Source organism: Asterias amurensis, chromosome 6 (assembly GCF_032118995.1).
Source record: "Asterias amurensis chromosome 6, ASM3211899v1".
Classification (NCBI taxonomy): domain Eukaryota; kingdom Metazoa; phylum Echinodermata; class Asteroidea; order Forcipulatida; family Asteriidae; genus Asterias; species Asterias amurensis.
Genome location: NC_092653.1, coordinates 23,722,290 through 23,747,145, shown reverse-complemented (window position 1 = coordinate 23,747,145; position 24,856 = coordinate 23,722,290). Strand labels below are relative to the sequence as shown.

At 37.1% G+C, this 24,856-nt stretch overlaps 1 protein-coding gene across 1 annotated transcript; it reads right to left on the bottom strand.

The window, feature by feature from the left end:
• Window positions 1–1,212: 1,212 nt before the first annotated feature.
• Window positions 1,213–24,856, bottom strand: LOC139939026 (matrix metalloproteinase-14-like). Its single transcript, XM_071934738.1, has 9 exons — window positions 24,454–24,856; window positions 16,824–16,941; window positions 16,112–16,344; window positions 15,398–15,617; window positions 4,960–5,118; window positions 4,478–4,573; window positions 3,968–4,128; window positions 3,618–3,768; window positions 1,213–3,247 (listed from the first exon to the last, which is right to left on the bottom strand). Exons 1-9 carry the CDS (start codon window positions 24,589–24,591, stop codon window positions 3,021–3,023), a joined length of 1,503 nt encoding a protein of 500 aa, XP_071790839.1. The 5' UTR covers window positions 24,592–24,856; the 3' UTR covers window positions 1,213–3,020.

Sequence of the window (24,856 nt, the reverse complement as noted above, 5' to 3'; positions counted from 1 at the left end):
GATCACGTTCTAAGCTGGGTCATCAACAAAAAGTCTTCTTCAGATTCAGACAGCATTCATTAGCCCCTCCTGGTTTAGATAACGCTTGATTAACACTGATCGTGTTTCTTGCAAGGCACGCGTATACATCCAAGTTCAACTGCAACTTCCTCCATGGTTAGAGGGTTGGAGGGTTAGAGGGAGGTCGTTTCTCAGAGTGATAGAGTCCGCTATCTTAACTCTAAAGCAATTAAACCATAGGGTGTACTTCGATCACAAATCCACCAGGTGTAACTGAGTATTCTACGAAATCCTGCATGAAGATGAACTGATGAAAACGTCGAGAAGTTTCTCAGGAGAAACGCCATTTCAGCGTAGGACTTCCGTTCACTCTGGACCACTGGGCAAATCCCCTTGTGCCACCAGTTTAATCTTACGTAAACCAACATCTTAGCAACCATAATACAATGAAAACAATATGGGTATAGAACCGCTGAGGTGTAATGGATCTTCGTGGCCTTATGTTTGACTACTTGTGTTTATGGTAATCGAGGAGGGCCTAGCATGGATGACTGCCTTGTAACAACCAGCTAACATCAAAACATCTCTTTGTTGGTCTTATCTTGGGAGGTTACTTGAGACGGACGCCCATTACCGGATTTGGGAAGGCCCTACGGGTTAATTACGCTTCCTAAAGAGCCAGTGGCAAACGAGATGATTGGGGTTAAACTATAAAGAGTCATCCAACGCCAGCTAAAAAAAGATCACTTTACATTCAGGGCAAAAGGCTTGGTAGAAGCATGGAGTTTCTTCCTCCATGGTAGAAGGAAAGGGTAGACAACATTCTTCTCCCAGATTTTCCCTTTCCAATAGATGACTGTCGATTGTACAACTATATTGCATTAACATCACTTTTGTTTGAAGAATAGGGATGATTTGTTTCATTTGATGACGTAAGCATAATAATTGCCATTTGGTACACGTCGGTGTATTCATGACCGCTCACTAACTGCTGTAGGGCCATCATAGAATTTTCCTAAGAAAAAAACAAGTAGGAAAACAAGCAGTTTTCAAAATAACTGCCGCCGCTTTTTTTTTTTCACCGTATAAAACTCTCCGCATAAGGCCCTACTAGCTTTCTCGCGACATACTCCTGACTTTAGCCTGTATCATCAATCCACACCTACTCAACCTCAAGGAGTCTAAAAGATATTGGGATCGTGAACAATCATCCGACTTAATTAGATACTAGTTTATTTTAGAGCCGATGAAAAAATGGCGGCAGGATACGGACATTTTCCCGTGTATTTTCACTCTACAGCTGATTCACGACACCAAGATGTGTTTTCTCGTAAAACAATGCATTAGGCAGGAAAACAATTCAAACATCCTACAGACCACGAGCTACATTTTCCAGGTATCATAACCCAGACAATAGGCTTAAACCAAAACATACTTTAATTTTACTGTTTTATTAACAGAATTTATACAACCCCTGCAATCGTATTGGATCGCAGCACTGAACTTACAACATTAATATAAAACTCGAACGGCAATTGATAAAAAATATACCTCTCTACATTAAGTTTAAACTAATCCTTAAATCCGACAATATCAATACAATAATTATCATGTTCTTAAAAAAATATAGACTCGGTGCATTGATTTGCTAAAATACAATTCTATTCAAGAACAAAATAAGGAAATAATTGCATATTTTTAAGATGTAAAAATTACTGAATATTTTTGGTTTTGCCATCGTTAAGCTTCGAAACCTATAACGAAAGCACTATCGTGGCACGTTTTCAACAAGACCGGATTTTGTTTTTACGAACACTGTTCAAACGAATTTGGTAATTTGTTTTTACGAATTTCGTTAAGTATTTCGTTCTAACGAACTTCTATAATCTGTTGTAACGAATAAATAGTTCGTTGTTTACGTTCAATTATGTCTTTTAAAGATTAAACCGCCCTCTCTCGTCAAAACTTTGATGAAATTGTGACCAACAATGTTAAACTCTCATCAGGGGGTACTAATATTTCTCCAAGTATTATGTTAACATCAATTGCCTTTCTCAAAGTTGTTAATTGCTCAATTACTTATTACAATAATTACTTATTTCGTATATTATTTTTCCAGTTATTCAAATAAAGTAAAATAAAATAAAATAAAATTTACAGACTTATTTTGTATTCATTGCACTAAGAATGACATAACTACCCTTTGGGGACACAAATCACTTGGGAATCTTATCACATGCAGCATCGAACCAGAGTCTAACACATTTCAGACATGCATAGACCAACCTGTGAAATGTACCTCTGATTTCCATCCAACAATTCCAAGACAAGGAGCTTCCAGAACAAAAGCTGGACAAAGCACAACATGTCTAGCTCAGAATCGATACACCTGAACCGACTTCTTTGGAAGAAGTCTTCGGTAATGGGAGACTTTTGAACGCTAGGTGGCAGCAGACTTACCGGGTAAATTTCCATTGTTTACGTAAGTTTGAGCATACTCGCAATTCCATGAACAATGGATTTACACTGTAGTTAGGCTGATCCAAAAGTGGATTCCGGGTCAAACCGACCCCAAAGGTATCCGGATCCGGAAATTTAAAATAAAATAAAATTTGAAAGCTGGAGTTAAGATTGTTTGCATAAAAATGTAAAATTTTGCATCGTGAACAAATAACATATTTTTTACCCTTACACCGATGTATTTTAAATTCTGGATACCTTTTTTATGAGAGAACAAAAATTATGGCTCTGTGATAAACACAAGAGCAATCTCGACAACACTCACCCAACCTCGACAACATTATCCATTCTGCTCACGATGCTCTCCATTCTGTGGTAGATGACTTTTCGCACTGATATTCGTGTCACCATTTTTATAAAAGCTAGCTTAAAACTACACACATTGTGCCCAAGCCTTGTCTAGAAATTAATTGTTCTCCGCATACAGAGACTAAAACAGAGTCATTTCCTTGGTAAACAATGAGGCAGACACACCACAAGTCTTTCATAAAGTGGGTGTGTCATTCCGAGCAGCCTAACCAGTCAATATGTGCATATCGCGGGTACCCTCGGCTGGTGGTGAAGCTCCAGGGGCTAGACTGGAAGTACAAGAAGTTGTCAGTGAAGAAGTATATATAGTTGTCTGTCCACTGCATGGCGCTGACTATGTTGGTTGGTATACCAGCAAAGACGTTGATTCCAAATGGACCCTGGACGCCTTGCCAATTGAGTAAGTAGAATCCATTATCTGTCCGGAAAAAATATATTATTAGTAAAAGAGATTTGATTGCCATGGGTACGAAAACAGCAAAATATGATCAGTCTTTGCTCGAGGACACCAGAGTATAGAATAATTATGTTGCTGCTGCCAGAAAAATCAACACCAATAGTTAGTATAGACCTTTATAGCAGGCCTGTACAGTACAGCCGATGTACAGAGATATACAGTAGGCCTAGTAGAGTACTGTAGGCCTAGTACATTATGCATGGTATAGGCCTAAAGTACTTAAAGACCCGTAACATAAACTTATCATCGGATGGATTTCTAGTTTCCAGAGTGCCTGTAATTAGTTTATCGTCTTTGGCAAGTCCGATTGCACCATATTGTTGTTGTTTACCTGAAAAGAAATAAGTCTCTCCATTTCCACTGATTTCAAAGACGCCTTTTACCCGAGCGACGTCCGCAGGAAAACCTGAAAAGACTTCTGAGATGTCCTTTGGAAAACCGACGTCTAAATTCGTCAGAGTGTATCTCCATACCAGACGACCCTGCACATAAAAAAGAAGTATATATTTAAATTTTTCAAAGCATGTTGGTTTTTAAAGTGATAATTGCTTCCTTCACACACATCAGGCAGCAGAAATCTTGCGAAATGGTTGCAAAACAAAAGTGAAAGAGAGGACACTGTATTCGTTTGAACAAACTATACTCTCCAACAAGTTAGTTATATCCCTCTGATTTTCTCACCTTAAAAAAAAATGTCTTTTGAACCTGGTCACCCCAAACAAAACTATTTTTAACGGTGATGGCAGCGTCGATGTCACCTTCTAGCCCTGACCATCGGCTGGAGATCCTCTGCGGGTATCCATTCTCCTGTTGACCATTCGAAACTCTCCAGTAATAATCACCTGCAACATGCAATGGAAGTTAACGAATAAAACACTCGCGGTCTAGGTTTAGGTCTAGGATCAGGGAAAAGGAAAAACTTGCTCCACATATCTACCACCATATCGCAACAAGTTGGGGTAGAGTGCGTTCTGCTCTACCAGCCAGGCTTCTGGTGGATGATACCCAAGCCCACATCCATATGGACTGTAAATAGGGTAACCCTGTTTCAGGCATAGGAGTAAGTAGCAACGGCCCCTAGAAAAATGTTTGATTCTAGCACAGACCTTTAATTGGTCTTCTATGCTTTGTGTGGCTGGCGACTTACAAAAAAACCATGACGACATACCAACAACGAATAAAATAACGCACCTTTGAATATGTATGTATGTCCGTCCATCATAACGGCATCCATTGTTACCTGGCACAGGTCCGGCGCATCTTCAGGCTCAGGCGCATCAACGTCACCTGTAAAATAAAGTTTAGATAGTTCATCAAAGAGATTATAAACAAACAAAGAAGTATTACTGCTGGCATTGAACTCTGGATTCACCAAGTGTCCACTTGGTGGCGCACATATTGTGTAAGGTGCCGTTGTCTAAGCAACTATCAATTTAGTGAGGTTCTTATAGAATGATAAACTGTTAAAATATACAACAGCAGGCGAACAAAACAAGCCATGGGTCGATTTCACAAAACACTAAGATTCATCTTAAAATGGGTTGTTAACATCGCCATTGTGATTTATGTTGTGACATCACACTTTCCTTACCAATTAAGATTGACACACATTTAATATCAATCTTGACTCTTTGTGAAATTGACCCAAGGCATGGGTATGAGTAATAACATACCATAGAGGCTTTGTATACCGTCGATGTCATCTTGGTGCAGGGTGTACGTGGGATTGTATCCGAAGTGAAACGGGAACATGAGAGAGCCGAACGCCACACTGTGACCCAGTCCTAAAGAATGGCCGATTTCATGGGCTGCAACAAGCCAAAGGTTTGCCCCTGTAGTAATAAAACATCCATGGGACAATGCATTAAAAACAGAAGAAAGATTTGAACTTAGGTATGAATGTTACAGGGCGAACGAGTCAGTGATGAGGGTGGGGGCGGGGGGGGGGGGGGCACAATAAACCTCAGCACTTTTGTTGAATTTAAACCCCTTGCAGTTTTTTGAACAAAAAATCCTGACTCAAAAAGGCCCATTTTTTAAAATTGGCCGAAAAATAAAATGGTCCCAAACCAGTCAAAAGAACAAGTTTAACCCCTTGCAGTTTTTTGAACCGAAAATCCTGGCTCGAAAAGGCCCATTTTTAAAAATTGGCCGAAAAATAAAATGGTCCCAAATCAGTCAAAAGAACAAGTTTAACCCCTTGCAGTTTTTTTAACCGAAAATCCTGGCTCGAAAAGGCCCATTTTTAAAAATTGGCCGAAAAATAAAATGGTCCCTAACCAGTCAAAAGAACAAGTTTAACCCCTTGCAGTTTTTTGAACAAAAAATCATGGCTCGAAAAGGCCCATTTTTAAAAATTGGCCGAAAAATAATATGGTCCCAAATCAGTCAAAAAAACAAGTTTAACCCCTTGCAGTTTTTTGAACAAAAAATCCTGGCTCAAAAAGGCCCATTTTTAAAAATTGGCCGAAAAATAAAATGGTCCCAAATCAGTCAAAAGAACAAGTTTAACCCCTTGCAGTTTTGTTAACAAAAAATCCTGACTCAAAAAGGCCTATTTTTAAAAATTGGCCGAAAAATAGAATGGTCCCAAATCAGTCAAAAGAACAAGTTTAACCCCTTGCAGTTTTTGTTAAAAAAAAACCTGGCTCGAAAAGGCCCATTTTTAAATATTGGCCCAAAAATAAAATGGTCCCAAACCAGTCAAAAGAACAAGTTTAACCCCTTGCAGTTTTTTGAACAAAAAATCTTGGCTCGAAAAGGCCCATGTTTTAAAATTGGCCGAAAAATAAAATGGTCCCAAACCAGTCAAAAGAACAAGTTTAACCCCTTGCAGTTTTTTGAACAAAAAATCCTGGCTCAAAAAGGCCCATTTTTAAAAATTGGCCGAAAAATAAAATGGTCCCAAATCAGTCAAAAGAACAAGTTTAACCCCTTGCAGTTTTTTTAACAAAAAATCCTGGCTCGAAAAGGCCCATTTTTAAAAATTGGCCGAAAAATAATATGGTCCCAAATCAGTCTAAAAAAACAAGTTTAACAAGTTGAACAAAAAATCCTGGCTCAAAAAGGCCCATTTTTAAAAATTGGCCCAAAAATAAAATGGTCCCAAATCAGTCAAAAGAACAAGTTTAACCCCTTGCAGTTTTTTTAACCGAAAATCCTGGCTCGAAAAGGCCCATTTTTAAAAATTGGCCGAAAAATAAAATGGTCCCAAACCAGTCTGAAGAACAAGTTTAACCCCTTGCAGTTTTTTGAACAAAAAATCCTGGCTCGAAAAGGCCCATTTTTAAAAATTGGCCGAAAAATAAAATGGTCCCAAATCAGTCAAAAAAACAAGTTTAACCCCTTGCAGTTTTTTGAACAAAAAATCCTGGCTCAAAAAGGCCCATTTTTAAAAATTGGCCGAAAAATAAAATGGTCCCAAATCAGTCAAAAGAACAAGTTTAACCCCTTGCAGTTTTGTTAACAAAAAATCCTGACTCAAAAAGGCCTATTTTTAAAAATTGGCCGAAAAATAGAATGGTCCCAAATCAGTCAAACAAACAAGCTTAACCCCCTGCAGTTTTTTTAACAAAAAATCCTGGCTCGAAAAGGCCCATTTTTAAATATTGGCCCAAAAATAAAATGGTCCCAAACCAGTCAAAAGAACAAGTTTAACCCCTTGCAGTTTTTTGAACAAAAAATCCTAGCTCAAAAAGGCCCATTTTTAAAAATTGGCCGAAAATAAAATGGTCCCAAATAAGTCAAAAGAACAAGTTTAACCCCTTGCATTTTTTTTTTACAAAAAATCCTGGCTCAAAAAGGCCCTTTTTTAAAAGTTTGCCGAAAAATAAAATGGTCCTAAATCAGTCAAAAGAACAAGTTTAACCCCTTGCAGTTTTTTGAACAAAAAATCCTGGCTCGAAAAGGCCCATTTTTAAAAATTGGCCGAAAAATAATATGGTCCCAAATCAGTAAAAAAAAACAAGTTTAACCCTTTGCAGTTTTTTGAACAAAAAATCCTGGCTCAAAAAGGCCCATTTTAAAAAATTGGCCCAAAAATAAAATGGTCCCAAACCAGTCAAAAGAACAAGTTTAACCCCTTGCAGTTTTTTTTACAAAAAATCCTGGCTCGAAAAGGCCCATGTTTTAAAATTGGCCGAAAAATAAAATGGTCCCAAACCAGTCAAAAGAACAAGTTTAACCCCTTGCAGTTTTTTGAACAAAAAATCCTGGCTCAAAAAGGCCCATTTTTAAAAATTGGCCGAAAAATAAAATGGTCCCAAATCAGTCAAAAGAACAAGTTTAACCCCTTGCAGTTTTTGTTTAAAAAAAACCTGGCTCGAAAAGGCCCATTTTTAAATATTGGCCCAAAAATAAAATGGTCCCAAACCAGTCAAAAGAACAAGTTTAACCCCTTGCAGTTTTTTGAACAAAAAATCATGGCTCAAAAAGGCCCATTTTTAAAAATTGGCCGAAAAATAAAATGGTCCCAAATCAGTCAAAAGAACAAGTTTAACCCCTTGCAGTTTTTTTAACAAAAAATCCTGGCTCAAAAAGGCCCATTTTTAAAAATTGGCCGAAAAAAAAAATGGTCCCAAATCAGTCAAAAAAACAAGTTTAACCCCTTGCAGTTTTTTGAACAAAAAATCCTGGCTCAAAAAGGCCCATTTTTAAAAATTGGCCCAAAAATAAAATGGTCCCAAATCAGTCAAAAGAACAAGTTTAACCCCTTGCAGTTTTTTTAACCGAAAATCCTGGCTCGAAAAGGCCCATTTTTAAAAATTTGCCGAAAAATAAACAGGTCCCAAACCAGTCAAAAGAACAAGTTTAACCCCTTGCAGTTTTTTTAACAAAAAATCCTGGCTCGAAAAGGCCCATTTTTAAAAATTGGCCGAAAAATAATATGGTCCCAAATCAGTCAAAAAAACAAGTTTAACCCCTTGCAGTTTTTTGAACAAAAAATCCTGGCTCAAAAAGGCCTATTTTTAAAAATTGGCCCAAAAATAAAATGGTCCCAAATCAGTCAAAAAAACAAGTTTAACCCCTTGCAGTTTTTTTTTAACAAAAATCCTGGCTCGAAAAGGCCCATTTTTTAAAATTGGCCGAAAAATAATATGGTCCCAAACCAGTCAAAAGAACAAGTTTTACCCCTTGCAGTTTTTTGAACAAAAAATCCTAGCTCAAAAAGGCCCATTTTTAAAAATTGGCCGAAAATAAAATGGTCCCAAATAAGTCAAAAGAACAAGTTTAACCCCTTGCATTTTTTTTTACAAAAAATCCTGGCTCAAAAAGGACCATTTTTAAAAATTTGCCGAAAAATAAAATGGTCCCAAACCAGTCAAAAGAACAAGTTTAACCCCTTGCAGTTTTTTGAACAAAAAATCCTGGCTCGAAAAGGCCCATTTTTAAAAATTGGCCGAAAAATAATATGGTCCCAAATCAGTCAAAAAAACAAGTTTAACCCCTTGCAGTTTTTTGAACAAAAAAATCCTGGCTCAAAAAGGCCCATTTTTAAAAATTGGCCGAAAAATAAAATGGTCCCAAATCAGTCAAAAGAACAAGTTTAACCCCTTGCAGTTTTTTGAACAAAAAATCCTGGCTCGAAAAGGCCCATTTTTAAAAATTGGCCGAAAAATAATATGGTCCCAAATCAGTCAAAAAAAACAAGTTTAACCCTTTGCAGTTTTTTGAACAAAAAATCCTGGCTCAAAAAGGCCCATTTTTAAAAATTGGCCCAAAAATAAAATGGTCCCAAACCAGTCAAAAGAACAAGTTTAACCCCTTGCAGTTTTTTTAACAAAAAATCCTGGCTCGAAAAGGCCCATGTTTTAAAATTGGCCGAAAAATAAAATGGTCCCAAACCAGTCAAAAGAACAAGTTTAACCCCTTGCAGTTTTTTGAACAAAAAATCCTGGCTCAAAAAGGCCCATTTTTAAAAATTGGCCGAAAAATAAAACGGTCCCAAATCAGTCAAAAGAACAAGTTTAACCCCTTGCAGTTTAAAAAAAAAAAAACCTGGCTCGAAAAGGCCCATTTTTAAATATTGGCCCAAAATAAAATGGTCCCAAACTAGTCAAAAGAACAAGTTTAACCCCTTGCAGTTTTTTGAACAAAAAATCTGGCTCAAAAAGGCCCATTTTTAAAAATTGGCCGAAAAATAAAATGGTCCCAAATCAGTCAAAAAAAACAAGTTTAACCCTTTGCAGTTTTTTGAACAAAAAATCCTGGCTCAAAAAGGCCCATTTTTAAAAATTGGCCCAAAAATAAAATGGTCCCAAACCAGTCAAAAGAACAAGTTTAACCCCTTGCAGTTTTTTTAACAAAAATCCTGGCTCGAAAAGGCCCATGTTTTAAAATTGGCCGAAAAATAAAATGGTCCCAAACCAGTCAAAAGAACAAGTTTAACCCCTTGCAGTTTTTTGAACAAAAAATCCTGGCTCAAAAAGGCCCATTTTTAAAAATTGGCCGAAAAATAAAATGGTCCCAAATCAGTCAAAAGAACAAGTTTAACCCCTTGCAGTTTTTGTTAAAAAAAAACCTGGCTCGAAAAGGCCCATTTTTAAATATTGGCCCAAAAATAAAATGGTCCCAAACCAGTCAAAAGAACAAGTTTAACCCCTTGCAGTTTTTTTAACAAAAAATCCTGGCTCGAAAAGGCCCATTTTTTAAAATTGGCCGAAAAATAATATGGTCCCAAACCAGTCAAAAGAACAAGTTTTACCCCTTGCAGTTTTTTGAACAAAAAATCCTAGCTCAAAAAGGCCCATTTTTAAAAATTGGCCGAAAATAAAATGGTCCCAAATAAGTCAAAAGAACAAGTTTAACCCCTTGCATTTTTTTTTTACAAAAAATCCTGGCTCAAACAGGCCCATTTTTAAAAATTGGCCGAAAAATAAAATGGTCCCAAATCAGTCAAAAGAACAAGTTTAACCCCTTGCAGTTTTTTGAACAAAAAATCCTGGCTCGAAAAGGCCCATTTTTAAAAATTGGCCGAAAAATAAAATGGTCCCAAATCAGTCAAAAAAAACAAGTTTAACCCTTTGCAGTTTTTTGAACAAAAAATCCTGGCTCAAAAAGGCCCATTTTTAAAAATTGGCCCAAAAATAAAATGGTCCCAAACCAGTCAAAAGAACAAGTTTAACCCCTTGCAGTTTTTTTAACAAAAAATCCTGGCTCGAAAAGGCCCATGTTTTAAAATTGGCCGAAAAATAAAATGGTCCCAAACCAGTCAAAAGAACAAGTTTAACCCCTTGCAGTTTTTTGAACAAAAAATCCTGGCTCAAAAAGGCCCATTTTTAAAAATTGGCCGAAAAATAAAATGGTCCCAAATCAGTCAAAAGAACAAGTTTAACCCCTTGCAGTTTTAAAAAAAAAAAACCTGGCTCGAAAAGGCCCATTTTTAAGTATTGGCCCAAAAATAAAATGGTCCCAAACCAGTCAAAAGAACAAGTTTAACCCCTTGCAGTTTTTTGAACAAAAAATCCTAGCTCAAAAAGGCCCATTTTTAAAAATTGGCCGAAAATAAAATGGTCCCAAATAAGTCAAAAGAACAAGTTTAACCCCTTGCAGTTTTTTGAACAAAAAATCTGGCTCAAAAAGGCCCATTTTTAAAAATTGGCCGAAAAATAAAATGGTCCCAAATCAGTCAAAAAAAACAAGTTTAACCCTTTGCAGTTTTTTGAACAAAAAATCCTGGCTCAAAAAGGCCCATTTTTAAAAATTGGCCCAAAAATAAAATGGTCCCAAACCAGTCAAAAGAACAAGTTTAACCCCTTGCAGTTTTTTTAACAAAAAATCCTGGCTCGAAAAGGCCCATGTTTTAAAATTGGCCGAAAAATAAAATGGTCCCAAACCAGTCAAAAGAACAAGTTTAACCCCTTGCAGTTTTTTGAACAAAAAATCCTGGCTCAAAAAGGCCCATTTTTAAAAATTGGCCGAAAAATAAAATGGTCCCAAATCAGTCAAAAGAACAAGTTTAACCCCTTGCAGTTTTTGTTAAAAAAAAACCTGGCTCGAAAAGGCCCATTTTTAAATATTGGCCCAAAAATAAAATGGTCCCAAACCAGTCAAAAGAACAAGTTTAACCCCTTGCAGTTTTTTGAACAAAAAATCCTGGCTCAAAAAGGCCCATTTTTAAAAATTGGCCGAAAAATAAAATGGTCCCAAATCAGTCAAAAGAACAAGTTTAACCCCTTGCAGTTTTTGTAACAAAAAATCCTGGCTCGAAAAGGCCCATTTTTAAAAATTGGCCGAAAAAAAATATGGTCCCAAACCATTCAAAAGAACAAGTTTAACCCCTTGCAGTTTTTTTAACAAAAAATCCTGGCTCGAAAAGGCCCATGTTTTAAAATTGGCCGAAAAATACAATGGTCCCAAAACAGTCAAAAGAACAAGTTTAACCCCTTGCAGTTTTTTGAACAAAAAATCCTGGCTCAAAAAGGCCCATTTTTAAAAATTGGCCGAAAAATAAAATGGTCCCAAATCAGTCAAAAGAACAAGTTTAACCCCTTGCAGGTTTTTTAACAAAAAATCCTGGCTCGAAAAGGCCCATTTTTAAAAATTGGCCGAAAAAAAATATGGTCCCAAATCAGTCAAAAAAACAAGTTTAACCCCTTGCAGTTTTTTGAACAAAAAATCCTGGCTCAAAAAAGCCCATTTTTAAAAATTGGCCCAAAAATAAAATGGTCCCAAATCATTCAAAAGAACAAGTTTAACCCCTTGCAGTTTTTTTAACCGAAAATCCTGGCTCGAAAAGGCCCATTTTTAAAAATTTGCCGAAAAATAAAATGGTCCCAAACCAGTCAAAAGAACAAGTTTAACCCCTTGCAGTTTTTTTAACAAAAATACCTGGCTCGAAAAGGCCCATTTTTAAAAATTGGCCGAAAAATAATATATGGTCCCAAATCAGTCAAAAAAACAAGTTTAACCCCTTGCAGTTTTTTGAACAAAAAATCCTGGCTCAAAAAGGCCCATTTTTAAAAATTGGCCGAAAAATAAAATGGTCCCAAATCAGTCAAAAAAACAAGTTTAACCCCTTGCAGTTTTTTTAACAAAAAATCCTGGCTCGAAAAGGCCCATTTTTTAAAATTGGCCGAAAAATAAAATGGTCCCAAACCAGTCAAAAGAACAAGTTTAACCCCTTGCAGTTTTTTGAACAAAAAATCCTAGCTCAAAAAGGCCCATTTTTAAAAATTGGCCGAAAAATAAAATGGTCCCAAATCAGTCAAAAGAACAAGTTTAACCCCTTGCAGTTTTAAAAAAAAAAAAAACCTGGCTCGAAAAGGCCCATTTTTAAATATTGGCCCAAAAATAAAATGGTCCCAAACCAGTCAAAAGAACAAGTTTAACCCCTTGCAGTTTTTTGAACAAAAAATCCTAGCTCAAAAAGGCCCATTTTTAAAAATTGGCCGAAAAATAAAATGGTCCCAAATCAGTCAAAAGAACAAGTTTAACCCCTTGCAGTTTATTGAACAAAAAATCCTGGCTCGAAAAGGCCCATTTTTAAAAATTGGCCGAAAAATAATATGGTCCCAAATCAGTCAAAAAAAACAAGTTTAACCCTTTGCAGTTTTTTGAACAAAAAATCCTGGCTCAAAAAGGCCCATTTTTAAAAATTGGCCCAAAAATAAAATGGTCCCAAACCAGTCAAAAGAACAAGTTTAACCCCTTGCAGTTTTTTTAACAAAAAATCCTGGCTCGAAAAGGCCCATGTTTTAAAATTGGCCGAAAAATAAAATGGTCCCAAACCAGTCAAAAGAACAAGTTTAACCCCTTGCAGTTTTTTGAACAAAAAATCCTGGCTCAAAAAGGCCCATTTTTAAAAATTGGCCGAAAAATAAAATGGTCCCAAATCAGTCAAAAGAACAAGTTTAACCCCTTGCAGTTTAAAAAAAAAAAAAAACCTGGCTCGAAAAGGCCCATTTTTAAATATTGGCCCAAAAATAAAATGGTCCCAAACCAGTCAAAAGAACAAGTTTAACCCCTTGCAGTTTTTTGAACAAAAAATCCTAGCTCAAAAAGGCCCATTTTTAAAAATTGGCCGAAAATAAAATGGTCCCAAATAAGTCAAAAGAACAAGTTTAACCCCTTGCAGTTTTTTGAACAAAAAATCTGGCTCAAAAAGGCCCATTTTTAAAAATTGGCCGAAAAATAAAATGGTCCCAAATCAGTCAAAAAAACAAGTTTAACCCCTTGCAGTTTTTTGAACAAAAAATCCTGGCTCGAAAAGGCCCATTTTTAAAAATTGGCCGAAAAATAATATGGTCCCAAACCAGTAAAAAAAAAAACAAGTTTAACCCCTTGCAGTTTTTTGAACAAAAAATCCTGGCTCAAAAAGGCCCATTTTTAAAAATTGGCCCAAAAATAAAATGGTCCCAAACCAGTCAAAAGAACAAGTTTAACCCTTGCAGTTTTTTTAACAAAAAATCCTGGCTCGAAAAGGCCCAATTTTTAAAATTGGCCGAAAAATAAAATGGTCCCAAACCAGTCAAAAGAACAAGTTTAACCCCTTGCAGTTTTTTGAACAAAAAATCCTGGCTCAAAAAGGCCCATTTTTAAAAATTGGCCCAAAAATAAAATGGTCCCAAACCAGTCAAAAGAACAAGTTTAACCCCTTGCAGTTTTTTTAACAAAAAATCCTGGCTCGAAAAGGCCCAATTTTTAAAATTGGCCGAAAAATAAAATTGTCCCAAACCAGTCAAAAGAACAAGTTTAACCCCTTGCAGTTTTTTTAACAAAAAATCCTGGCTCGAAAAGGCCCAATTTTTAAAATTGGCCGAAAAATAAAATGGTCCCAAACCAGTCAAAAGAACAAGTTTAACCCCTTGCAGTTTTTTGAACAAAAAATCCTAGCTCAAAAAGGCCCATTTTTAAAAATTGGCCGAAAATAAAATGGTCCCAAATAAGTCAAAAGAACAAGTTTAACCCCTTGCAGTTTTTTGAACAAAAAATCTGGCTCAAAAAGGCCCATTTTTAAAAATTGGCCGAAAAATAAAATGGTCCCAAATCAGTCAAAAAAACAAGTTTAACCCCTTGCAGTTTTTTGAACAAAAAATCCTGGCTCGAAAAGGCCCATTTTTAAAAATTGGCCGAAAAATAATATGGTCCCAAACCAGTAAAAAAAAAAACAAGTTTAACCCCTTGCAGTTTTTTAAACAAAAAATCCTGGCTCAAAAAGGCCCATTTTTAAAAATTGGCCCAAAAATAAAATGGTCCCAAATCAGTCAAAAAAACAAGTTTAACCCCTTGCAGTTTTTTTAACAAAAAATCCTGGCTCGAAAAGGCCCATTTTTTAAAATTGGCCAAAAAATAAAATGGTCCCAAACCAGTCAAAAGGACAAGTTTAACCCCTTGCAGTTTTTTGAACAAAAAATCCTGGCTCAAAAAGGCCCATTTTTAAAAATTGGCCGAAAAATAAAATGGTCCCAAATCAGTCAAAAGAACAAGTTTAACCCCTTGCAGTTTTTGTTAAAAAAAAACCTGGCTCGAAAAGGCCCATTTTTAAATATTGGCCCAAAAATAAAATGGTCCCAAACCAGTCAAAAGAACAAGTTTAACCCCTTGCAGTTTTTTGAACAAAAAATCCTGGCTCGAAAAGGCCCATTTTTAAAAATTGGCCCAAAAGAACAAGTTTAACCCCTTGCAGTTTTTTTAACAAAAAATCCTGGTTTTAAAAGGCCCATTTTTTAAAATTGGCCTAAAAATAAAATGGTCCCAAATCAGTCAAAAAGAACAAGTTTAACCTTTGCAGTTTTTTAACAAAAAATGCTGGCTCAAAAAGGCCCATTTTTAAAAATTGGCCGAAAAATAAAATGGTCCCAAATCAGTCAAAAGAACAAAAAACAAGTTTAAACCCTTGCAGTTTTTATAACAAAAAAATCCTAGCTCAAAAAGGCCCATTTTTTAAAACTGGCCGAAAAATAAAATGGTCCCAAATCAGTCAAAAAGACAAGGAGTTTATAGTGGCAAAAGACCAGTCATATACGTTTACAACTAAAAGGTGCAAACACAATATTATTTTAAAGGGTCGTCATGGAAGATGTTCTCCAAGGAAAAATTTAGGCTAAACCAGCTACAGTCTCAATAAGAACAAGGGAACCCTCCTAAAAGGTAGACCTTTAACTTGTTTACCTGAGTAAGACTTGTGTGTCCACGTTTCGCCCTCGTCCAGATGTACATCCGCAGTGTCTTCCTCGCTCCATGGCCAGAAGGCGTGAGCCAGCACCATACCTGGGCCGTCAAACGGTCGGTTATCCCCGTGCTCTTCAAACGACGGGTAGAAGTATATACCGATGTCAACATCTCCACCTCGTATTCTTTGGAACGTGAGTATTGTGCTATTTGACCACAGCTTTAAGATAGTGAAAATGACCATTGGTATTGTTAGAACATTAGGCTAGTTGAAGTTAAGGATATCGTAATATGGTTATGGTTTTAGTCTATCTATTATTATTCAGATTTTCTTACGTTTGGTAATCACTCTTACAGCAGCTTTCAATAGTATGAAACATATTGAGAAACGTTTCACTTCGAAGTAATGTGACTATGTAAAATGATTTCATTTTGTTGTGCCCTGTTGAAATTTGATTGAAGCGTTACCGCGTAACGTTTCTCAGATTTTGTAAAGTTCATATTTGGGATTCTGCTTGTACAATAACTGCTATGGACTTTTGCGATATCTCAAAAACTAGCCCACGTTTTTAAATGAAATGTTCACACTTCAATTTGATTGTATACATGACCACAGCTTTAAGAGAGTGAAAATACATGTTATATGTATTATACAAACTATAATATTCAGAAGTTTTGGGTGGATCAATGGTCACTTCAGTCACTGTTTCTTACCTCGAACGCATCATTAATGGCCTCCTCAACCACAGTGGGTGGAAGGTCGTCCGTGTATCGGATGATGTCATAGGTTATAAGAGTTGATGGCGCTGACCAATCCAGACCTTCAGATGGTATGTAGTAACGCTTCCTACGTCCACCCTTTTTCCGATGAGTTAATGGTTGAACTTTGTCTGTATTCCCGCAGCGGGATCTTGAAATACATTCAAAGATATGTTCGTCCTCAATTCCTGTAGATTGTGGGAGTTGAATGGATCAATAGCACGTTTAAGAAGAATAATGGTGTGAATTAAATTACATTTCGTATTAGCATATCGTATACCTCACTACATTGTTATCACATTATAGACTATTGTGCGAGTGTAGCAGTCATGTCATTAATAATATTGCTTAGTCACCACGCCAAAAAAACGTGGATGCACTGGTGACACTTTGGTTATTTCTCCGGCTCCGAACCGGGAATACGGTTATTTTAACTCAGTCGTGTTGTCCTGGACCTTTTGCGAATCGTTTGCCAAAGTTCAAATTATTTAATGAAAACGTAGTCTTTACAAAGAGTAAGTCAAGGCAAGTCCAGATTTTCACATTTCTAGTGTATTTAAATCTCACATAAGTATTATAAAAATAATGTTCTATATTGAGGAAATGGAGTGGATGTGGGTTTACTTTCACGTTAAATATAATATTATTAACATCAAATATTAATCACCTGTTACGTTTAAATTGCACTGGTATTGTAGTGCTCTGATTGCCTTTTCCAACTGTGCATCGTCATGCACTTGATCGCCAATGTCTGGTCCAAAATACTCATACTTCTGTAAATATGTCTGCAAAACAAAAACACGAGATATTAAACTTATGTGTATAATGAAATGAAGTTGAAACTGAAGTTAGTTGAGTCAGCATTTATACGCAGCCGGTACAAGAACAAACATTTCTTTTGCAATGTCATTGCCTACCAGTTGTGCTAACCATTGTTGGCAATCGTACCTTTACTACAAAAAAAATGTTGCCTTTACTACACAAAAAGTACAATAATAATTTATCATTTAATTAAATAATGCTAGCGCATATTAAATTATTGTGCTACTACAATATGTAAAACATAAACTACATTTTATTCTTCATAAAAAGTCCTTTGAATGTTATACTACACAAGGGAAGACCAGTTATAAACACAATGGCTAAATTTTAAGGGATCTAATACCACTTTAAGCTAATAAAAAAATTTGCGCCCTAGACCTATATGTATTCAAGTTATTTTGAATACAATAACATGAGTCATAGCGATGTGTTTGCCGAGGGTCTACAAGGGGCGTTGTTATAATCCCACTATATAAGTCGTTCCTGATTTGTCGTTTAGGGTTAACTGAACACATAACCCACTCTTGCGTTAAATGTGTTCATTACATTACCAACTGGAGGTGTGCTCTCGATTCATTTGAGCAAACAGTATTTCAAAAGCATTGTTTATACTTTCCCATCATGTTAAAGGAACACGTTGCCTTGGATCGGTCGAGTTGGTCTTTGAAAAGCGTTTGTAACCGTTTTTTATAAAATGCATATGGGTAGAAAGATGTTGTAAAAGTAGAATACAATGATCCACACAAACATGCCTCGAAATTGCGTGGTTTTCCTTTTACCTCGTCGACTAACACGTCGGCCATTTATGGGGGTCAAAATTTTGACTCCCATAAATGGCCGACCATGTTAGTTCGCACAGTAGAAGGAAAACCACGCAATTTCGAGGCAAACTTGTGTGGATCATTGTATTCTACTTTTAAAACATCTTTCCAACCACATGCATTTTATAAAAAAAGGTTACAAACGCTTTTGTTTTGACCAACTCGTCCGATCCAAGGCAACGTGTTCCTTTAACTCGTATCGCTGGCCGTTTTCTACACCACGGCTTTAGCTTTGGCTAGCTCCCAATGCTAACGCTTTAACAGCAAAAAACCCGAGCCCAAGCATTGAAAAGGGCTCGCGACTTTTACATTGACCCTCTGAAAACTCCCAACCCCAGAAGTTTTTCAGACTTACATGGAAAAGTGTTTAAAATGTGATTTTAACTCAATTCATGTGTCAGTTTGATCAATATGGGTTATTTTGACACCGATTCCGGGTCATGCTGACACAGCAAAGGCCAGGCCTCACGGGACACATTGTGCCACAAAATAACTTCCCAAGACAATTGGTGTTTTTGGTCCGTGATGTAGGATGTATTTTCTTAACTCTGACCAGGAAGTTACATTTTATACCCAAATATGTCTAGTTCCAACATCTTAAACTTTACATCTTCTTCATAATCTTCTGAGTGTCCATATTCAATCCATGAGTACAAACCGAAAAGTGCACAAACCATCAGAATTGAAATAGAGAAACACTGTCCGAACTTACTTTAATAGCACGATATTATGTGAAACATGACCTAGAGGACTAGAGGTCACTTATTGTTCATTTCAATATAATGGAAAGCTTGCCACAAAAAATCAATTCTCAGGCCAATTGTTTTTGTGTCCGTGAAGTAGAGTGTCCTTTCTTAAGAAAGACTCTAATGATGAATGGGTCCAGAACGAAGGGATTTCCTTGCGGTTGAACCTACGGCAAAGTTCGTGGAACATTTTCTCAGACCAAGGACTATAAGCAAAGAGGGTAAACTCACAATGTTGTTTTCACCAGCATACCTTTGTCATAATACTCCCATAATAATCTATCTTCCAAAACATTGGGGATGCCAATTGTCCAATTGACAATGATACATTCCACAACTGTTATCGTCCCAAGCAATCCCCACTGGAACTCTCTTTTCAGCAAAAGATGCCCATTCTTTACATAATTATAGAACTTTGTGGCAGAACCACCATCTGTTATTGTACGGACTCACAATGCTATAGTTTTAGGAATTGTAACATACCAATCTACCTGGTTGAAACCACACTTCTCCAAATGAAAATTGTACCAAATAATATTGAAAACCTGCGTGACAACATAACATCGGCTTTTCCCGGGTATTTCCATGCTCATGCAATCTATGACAACTTGGGAATCGTCTTTCCGCAATCTGGGGAAACACCTAAGGTGGTTGAGGCACCAATGACACTGTTGCCATTGGGTGTATAAGTGCTGTGGAGTCAACAATTGCAGGCCCAGACTGGCCCATATATACCCAGGGTGGGTAGTACACAAACGAGTTCTGTTTGGAATAGATTTGAGGATTGGAACTCATTGTGTCGACCATCAACATTTAATAATGATTGCCAATACAGAGTTTAAACATCAAGTTGTTTACATACCATCGGGCAGTATGAATTATCATTTTTTATATATCAATAACAACAACAAAGTATACTTTCACTTTTGGCAAATCAAGGGGCATTGTTCAGTGCTTTGTGGACAACAGTGCCGACCCCGATTGCCCGATGGCAAGGAGACAGTAATGGCCCAGTGCGTTTAGAACTGATGATAGAACACGGCAACAAAAACGCTGTACAATGTTGAAACTTCACAGTCAAATTCCCCATGTGTTACTACTACAGTGTGTGTGCTCAACAAACACATGCAAAACAAATTGCTACAAAAAAAGTGCAGACCAGGGGCAGACAGTCTGCGCGTGACGCACTGCGAGGGGTCTACACCCTTTGCATATTAGCGTCACAAGCATAAGTCACTACACGTTATCCAATGAAATCATTGTATCCAATGATATCATAGAGGTCTGTAAGACCAGTGTCAGTCTAGGTTTGTACATACACGTACATGCTTGTTTCCATTACTTGACCTCTTCGATTGTAGTCAATGCAAGAAGAGATAGTGATACCATTAATGACAATCTAGACTCTCGCTGCCCAAATGAGAAATTACAAAAGGTCATGTACAAGTTGAACGAAGTTTGTGCAATCATCCATCAACTTATGACGTGTACTGTGTCAAGGTCCATCAAAAGAAATAGCTCATGCAAATTTCTATCCCACTTCTGACACCATGCTGAATATATACAAGATTGGAGACTTGTTTTTATACGTTGAAACACAGTGGTTTATTGAGCAATTGGAGACCGGTTGTGTGACATACACTGGGCTTACTAGCATAAAAATAAAACATGAGTGTAAACTTGTACAAGGCCATCACAAGTATTATCACAACACGAAACACTTTTATAGAAAAATGTATAAGCCCTTCATGTTATTGCATTGGGTTGTTTGTAAAAGGTTCACTCATAATGTTTGTTTCTAAATTATGTCAGACTCTGTTGAAATGCGATTACAAATTGCATTACTATGTTCTTATGCCCATATAAGGCATATGTTGCCTGCTAACTTATAGTATTTTTATTTTTTTATTAAGCATTTCGTATTTGAAGACTGTATCTATGTTGCAATCCCTAAACAATGTCAAACTTAAAAGGGGGATTAAAAGTGGCTCACGAAATGGGTGTTCTAACAATCAATTAGTACAACCTTCCTTTAAAAATAAAAACTTCGATCACGATAGTAAGCCCTCGTTGACAATGGCTTAGCTGTGGTCGGGCATATTGATACAGATTGGGTTATTAGTTTTTATAACCTGAAACCAACCAAGCATAAAAATGAGACTATTATCTAGACTACAGTAAGGTAAAAAGTGCATCAGACGATGCCAGTTCAAGCAGAACTTGTTATTATTTTGATATAGCATGGTAATGAATCTATGAAGCTACACAAGTGCTGTATAAATTGTGGAGAATGTAACGGCAAGCCGACTTGTTTATTGATTTTACTTTCATTTTCTCTCAATTTCTTCGCCAGCAATTTTAATAAAAAGTGACTCACGATGGGTGCTTTCTACCCCTTCCCGAAACCATTTCGTATTCATCACAGTGAATGGTAAAGACAGCCAGCGAATCACGCCTATATATAGCATACACGTAGAGGTTTGACGATACTCCTTTATAGACGTGCCAAGCGGTAGCAAAACATTAATATATACCCAACATTGGGGTAAATTGCTAGCATCTTTACACGAGATCGGAGTACAAGAACGTGTTTTTTACTTGCCCGGTTTTTACCTTCCCAAATTGCTTTTCATCAGAGTGTTTATTCAAATATTTCCAAACGATAATGTTTGCGGAACGCCTCAGCTCAGGTCGTTCGAACCAGGTCGTGGTTCTACGCTGACTTTAGTGACGTTTTTACTATGAAGTGTGATCATATTTAAGGGGAGCATGTGTTCATTTATTGCGTCTTTTATTATGCAAATTATTATGTTATTCTTTTCGTACCGCCTTGTGCATGAAGCCATTATACTAACGTCCTTGTCCAGGCCACGTGCCAAACTTGTCATGACTCTTGTGTAGACACATGCTTTGTCTGGCGTATGTTTATTTCAAACTAGTTGGGATGGGATGACCTCGGTACAAAGACGGCGAACTTGTCGAGGAAGCTAAGTTTAGTTTTACCAAATAGTACCTTATCTTGATTCACGAGTAGTAAAACCATTTATTTGACGAATTACGGTTCCTGCCTGACGTGCGGAGTTAATAACGTAAGTTCTAGAACAGAAAAATAACGAGAATGCAGGAGAGAACGGGAATTGATGGGTTGACATCTCATTCAGCTTTTGGGGTGGGAGACCGCAAAAAAACATGAAAACATCTTTCCGACTACGCGCCTTTTATAAGGTGCTTTTCTGCCACATCATGCCTTAAAAACACAACAATGAAAAGCACCACAAGGCCTCCGGCTGGAACGGCACACGAAATTATTTTCAATGGGAAAAAGCAGCTGAACTTATGTTACAATGAAAGAGAGAACTTTAATGTTAAAGGTTCATCGACTTTGGCTTTCAAATAGTGAATGACTTTCACTTGAACTGGAAACAAATCAATGTTCTCACGGCTGAATCTCACAAACCTAACAATTCAACCGTAAATAAAACCGCATTGCAAATTTGTATTTAAATTCATGGCTCAGCAACATGAAATAACCTTTTTTTCTCGTAAGCAGAAACTGTCTACGTGCACTTGCTACGTGAAAAAAAATGTAAACAGATAGAGTATTGACAATCACATTTTCCTTTAATGGCAATAAAATGTATAGACAGTTTATAATTTCCATTATGCTTGGTTCACTCAACGATTTCTTTATGCAATACATTTAAGATGTTTGTTATTTCGTTTTTTTCTGCGAAGTGATCTGCATATACATAGGCGCACATATTGATGCGATGTCCCTTCATGGCCACCATAATAAAGGTAATGCGAAAGTGAACAGCATATTGACCTCATTGCGTTATGTGATGTTCCTTCATGGCCCCCATAACAATGGTATATGAATCTACACAAAGGAGTCTGTTACGCACCGGGTAGTCTAAACTTGAAAACACGTAATGGGACAGTCCCCAATTATTACAGAGACGCCGTCAAGTTGCGACAGGACCAAGTTTAATACCAAGAGTATCACCCGAAAAATGAAACCAGCTATCTGAGAACATGGTGTCCAAACATAATAACAATGGTATATGAATCTATACAAAGGAGTCTGTTACGCACCGGGTAGTCTAAACTTGAAAAACACGTAATGGGACAGTCCCCAATTATTACAGAGACGCCGTCAAGTTGCGACAGGACCAAGTTTAATACCAAGAGTATCACCCGAAAAATGAAACCAGCTATCTGAGAACATGGTGTCCAAACATAATAACAATGGTATATGAATCTATACAAAGGAGTCTGTTACGCACCGGGTAGTCCAAACTTGAAAACACGTTATGGGACAGTCGCCAATTATTACAGAGACGCCGTCAAGTTGCGACAGGACCAAGTTTAATACCAAGAGTATAACCCGAAAAATGAAACCAGCTGTCAGAGAACATGGTGTCCAAATAAAGTTACCGCAAAATTTACGGGTACGTTTTTCGTAATTACACCGCATAACAGTGACCGTATCTCACCCCACAATCACTGTTTTTGTTTAGTTTTTAATGGAAAAGAGAACAAGCTAAAGACGTCCCGAGTGTACGAGCGAAGTACGGTGTATCTTGGTTTCCAAGGTACGAAGTGTCCAAAGTAAAGTTTACCTTGCAAAAGGAAAGAAGTGAGTGGCTTATTTAGCCTTTTGGGGGGCGAACTTGCAATACAACAACTTTTTAAAGGGTAGTTAAAATACGAAGTGACCTGATAATTCTCCAAGGGAGAAACTAAACCAACGGTCTATCGTGGAAATCTTTCCTCCACTTTGAAATTGTACAAAGAAACTTTTTAGCAGGGTGTACCCATAGTATACACCTATGCAGAAACTAATGACAGTTATAGTATACGGTAGGGTTTGTACAACAACAAAGCAGTACGTCAACAAGCTTGTGGATGTTTAATAGCAAGCTGTACCTGTTGTACATCACCACGTGCACTGGACCGTAAGCACAATGGGTGTCCACCCATTGTCCCGACAAATCGAAACAACAAACTTCAGAGGTTACAATACTATACACTATGGAGGTTACACCATTATAATGACCAATGTCAACATGTAACCATGAAAGTAGCGACACAGACCATGAATTTTGCTTAACACCGGAAGACATAACTTATGTTAGATGGTATTTTTACCTCTAGGATACCAAGAATACAATCAATCATCTACCTGGTAATAAATAACATTGACCCTCGATAGCTCCTCTTTGGCCATAGTGAACCCAAGTGCAGGGGAACTTGAGTGCAGCTAGGCCTACTCATAACATTTAAGATCACTCACACTGTTCTTGTTTGAAATCATTGTTGCTGACTGCTCGTGTTTTCTCATCAAACTTAAGTGGAAGGTCATTTTATAAAAGGCATTGATAGAACAACGAGAGTCGTCCTAATATTTTCACTTTCCATTAATTGGGAAATTGTTATCAATATCAATATGTAAGTCCCTATGATTGTACGTCCAACCATGGATTCCTCCATGGTCCAACTCAAAATTGTAAGTGCACAGCAGATTTTCCGAAACCATGCCTAAAGCAAAAACTAATCACAACATTAACCATGAACCTATCTTCCCCAATCCCTGTCTAGTATCTTAGCCAGCTAAATACTCAGACCATGGAGGAAGGAATATTATTCGTTGAGGAAGAAATGTTATTCGTTTGAATTGACATAAAGTTGTGAAAGAGCACTGTGCTATCTGTGTCCCTAACTACATGGAGGAATAACTACAAGATGCTGTCTAACCATTTTTCCCTATGGTCTCACTCACTCACTATCAGAACTCCTGCATAGCATTGTCTGTATTATTTCATTATTTTCACTCCAGGAAGTTGTTGATCTAAAATGCCAATTTATAAATTCATTTAGCAATTATTAAAGTCATCATTTAACTTACCAGTAAACTTGATGCAGTCGCCTCGGTTGTGTTGATCATGTATAAAACACAACTTATGAAAATTAATAGCCGAAGGTCATTAATAAGTTCCTTTGTCATCTTGCCGAAATGGCCCATTGTGGCCATTAAACGGTCCATTCTACCCAAGCCATGCACATCAACACACCGTCTGGCCAGCTACAGTTCTGCTACACTTGTATAATGTCTAAATCACCTCCGAATGAATGAAGTAACCAGGTAGATGTTTGGTGCCATTACCGGCGTATTTTCGTGTCTCAAACTCCCAAAGATTGCTCGGTTTTCCTCCACAGCAAGACGTCGTTTCCTGTAATGTTCTCCCTAACTTGGAATGAACGTGTTTACATTGTAGCTCGAGTCTCCGTACTGAGCACTGCTCGGCCGC

Coding starts and splice junctions, on each gene's coding strand:
- LOC139939026 (XM_071934738.1), bottom strand. CDS start 24,591: ATGGACCGTTTAATGGCCACAATGGGCCATTTCGGCAAGATGACAAAG. Junction 16,345..16,823: donor GTGCAATTTAAACGTAACAG/GTGATTAATATT, acceptor CACAATCTACAG/GAATTGAGGACGAACATATC. Junction 3,769..3,967: donor AAAAGACATTTTTTTTTAAG/GTGAGAAAATCA, acceptor TTTTATGTGCAG/GGTCGTCTGGTATGGAGATA.